This window comes from Paramacrobiotus metropolitanus, unplaced genomic scaffold (genome assembly GCF_019649055.1).
Source record: "Paramacrobiotus metropolitanus isolate TYO unplaced genomic scaffold, Prichtersi_v1.0 Parri_scaffold0000247, whole genome shotgun sequence".
Taxonomy (NCBI): domain Eukaryota; kingdom Metazoa; phylum Tardigrada; class Eutardigrada; order Parachela; family Macrobiotidae; genus Paramacrobiotus; species Paramacrobiotus metropolitanus.
In genome coordinates this window covers 94,967-97,536 of record NW_026570467.1, presented here as the reverse complement: position 1 = coordinate 97,536, position 2,570 = coordinate 94,967, and the positions used below count along the sequence as shown (strand labels likewise).

At 43.5% G+C, this 2,570-nt stretch overlaps 1 protein-coding gene across 1 annotated transcript; it reads left to right on the top strand.

Moving 5' to 3' along the window:
• The first annotated feature begins 37 nt into the window (after positions 1–37).
• Positions 38–1,591, top strand: LOC129601525 (serine/threonine-protein kinase mos-like). The gene is made up of 2 exons (XM_055500364.1): positions 38–548; positions 700–1,591. The coding sequence occupies exons 1-2, from the start codon at positions 215–217 to the stop codon at positions 1,029–1,031; spliced, it is 666 nt and encodes a 221-aa protein (XP_055356339.1). The 5' UTR covers positions 38–214; the 3' UTR covers positions 1,032–1,591.
• The last annotated feature ends 979 nt before the right edge of the window (positions 1,592–2,570 follow it).

Sequence of the window (2,570 nt, the reverse complement as noted above, 5' to 3'; positions counted from 1 at the left end):
TTTTGCGTTTGTCATAAACCTGAATAGTTACATCGTACCCAAGCCGTTTCACCAGTGAAGCAGTAGAAAACTCTGCGGAAGCAAATGCTGATTACTAAATTTACAGCTGGTGCTTTCAAGTAATTTTATCAACGAATTCTTACCTTTCCACTTGAACAAAATACCTGTCCCATATTGCTTCCGGGATCCCGTCGTTGTTCGTTTCTGCGACAGAATGTCGATTCAACTTCAAACTGTTCGTTTTGGCAGCACTTGTCATTATGAGGACGATGATTGTGACCTCATTGGATCAGGAAGTTTCGGCAACACTTACAAAGCCAGCATTACGAAGCGCGGCAATTATGTTGGACCGGACGTTGTTGCTGTGAGATTTTTCAAAATACGAGATAAACGTTTTGTGGAAAACCCAGAAAACTATGCCAAGCTACAGGAGAGATTTGAAATGATGCTGAAGCTGAAACACGATCACTTGGTGGACTACCATCAAGTCACCATTATCCCCACGTATTTTAATGTCATGGTGAAATTCATCATGGACTATTTTTCTGGTAAGCAAATAAATAATGAGCACAGTAATCCTCTGGTCACAGCTGTATTCTTTACGCTTGGAGATACATGCACAGGTTTCTAAGAAGCGTTGTATGTGTTTTAATGGAACGCAGATGAGATGTACGTTTAATTACTGGGTGATTTTATTAGACAATCTCCAAAGTAAGCTGAAACGAACTGAGGACAGCGGAACTGTGCTTAATGTTGGAGATGCCATCGGTCACGCACTGGATCTGGCAGATGGACTGGCGTTCCTGCACGAGAACGGCATAACTCACGGCGATCTGAAACCAGCAAACGTGCTAATCGATGGATTCAACGCCCAACGTGAGACTTTGCGTATATCCGACTGGGACAGCCTCGTTACTCTTCAACGCTGCAGTGTCAGCTCCCTGAATTACAAGTATTTCCGCAACAGCGCGCGCTGCGTGTCTCCGGAATTGGCAGCTGCGTTAAGCCCTCGGAACACGCTCACCACGTAGCCCCCACTGCCCGACTCGGCCACGGATGTGTGGAGCTTGGGATGTGTCATGCTGCAGTTGATCCGCAGTATCACCGGCGATTATCGGGAAACACTACAGCATCCGGTCAGCGGAAGAGTAATGGGTGCGACTGAAGCTATCTCCGACTTGGCATTTTCGATAGCGGTTATGCATGGGTATGTTCCTGTCGTCTATGACGCCGCGCCCGTTCCGTCCGAGCTGGCAGCATGTACTCGCAACTGCCTGTGCTTCGCCAGTAGCCAGAGAGTATCTGCGCGTCGGGTGTTGGATAAACTGTCCCAGATCAACGGGAACCGTGTACCAAAATTGCGTTTGCCTTGCGACGCCTTGCGTTTCCAGATTCACACAAAAAGACACCCTTTCACAAGCCGTGATTTGTAAATACTTCTTCGCAAAATAAATTTGTGTTTCTTGACGACACAAAATGAATTATTTGATCATTTCGGCGGCACACTTCAAAAGTGGGCTTAATGGCGACTTTTTTCTATAAACAAAATCGCTGCGCCTATGTAATTAGCTACAAATACCGTACACCCATTATCCGCTACCAAAGAAAATTTCCATTGAAGACAGTTACTTTAATTAATGGGGTTAGCGCCATCACCAGCTTTTACTTTAATGTTATTGGACTGTCCTGCTAAATCTTACTGTGGTTTCTTAAAAACCCTGCCGATCCAGAGCATTATTTAGTAGCTTACAGATAATTATTATATGAAATTTTGTTAAGCGTACCGTGTAGGCGAACGCGACAACAGCGGTACATGTCCTGCTTGACAGCGCAGTGTAAAGTCACATCGATAGAACTTATGTACATAATATGAGTACATAGTCTGCTACAGACGAATATAAATATACGCCGGTAAATGGTATATACCATTATCAATTTTAATATTATAATAATAATATGTACTCTATACTTATGTGCTTTAGCACCAAAACTCAAGCTGAAAAAGAACATGACGGCATTCATACAGTACACACATGCTCTGTATTTGTTGGTAGTGAATAAGAGCCTTACTCTGCAAGGGACTGGCTAATTGTTTTTTTGTTTTAATAGGCAATAGCCGTCAAAGTAACAAGAAGTGCAAGCGCAGGCACACTGCGTCACTGCTAAAATTTTAACCATTGAAAAAACAACCAAAATATCCATCCAACTGTCTAATTAGCTTACCGGTGCAACAGGTGGCGCTACAAACGCTGAAGCTAAAGACGCAAGAACGCCACAGATTTGTATCGCAATACTGGTCCCCTGCGAAGTCCCAGTAAAGACTGACTGAGTGGTTGCGGTATGAAAGTTGACGATTTCTCCGCTGCCGCAATTTGTATACATCCGGCCACGCTGACTTGTAACGCAAACAAATGGTCATTCCTCTTAAAAAAAGAAACATTAGCACGAAGCCGCAAAATGTTTATTTGGTGTGCCAGACAAAACAAAAAATCCATCGAACGGTTCGAGCACTTTTGCTACAATTAACTGGAAATAAGTTGCCATTCAGTTTCACCTTAGATTACAAGAAT

Coding starts and splice junctions, on each gene's coding strand:
- LOC129601525 (XM_055500364.1), top strand. CDS start 215: ATGTCGATTCAACTTCAAACTGTTCGTTTTGGCAGCACTTGTCATTAT. Junction 549..699: donor CATCATGGACTATTTTTCTG/GTAAGCAAATAA, acceptor TGATTTTATTAG/ACAATCTCCAAAGTAAGCTG.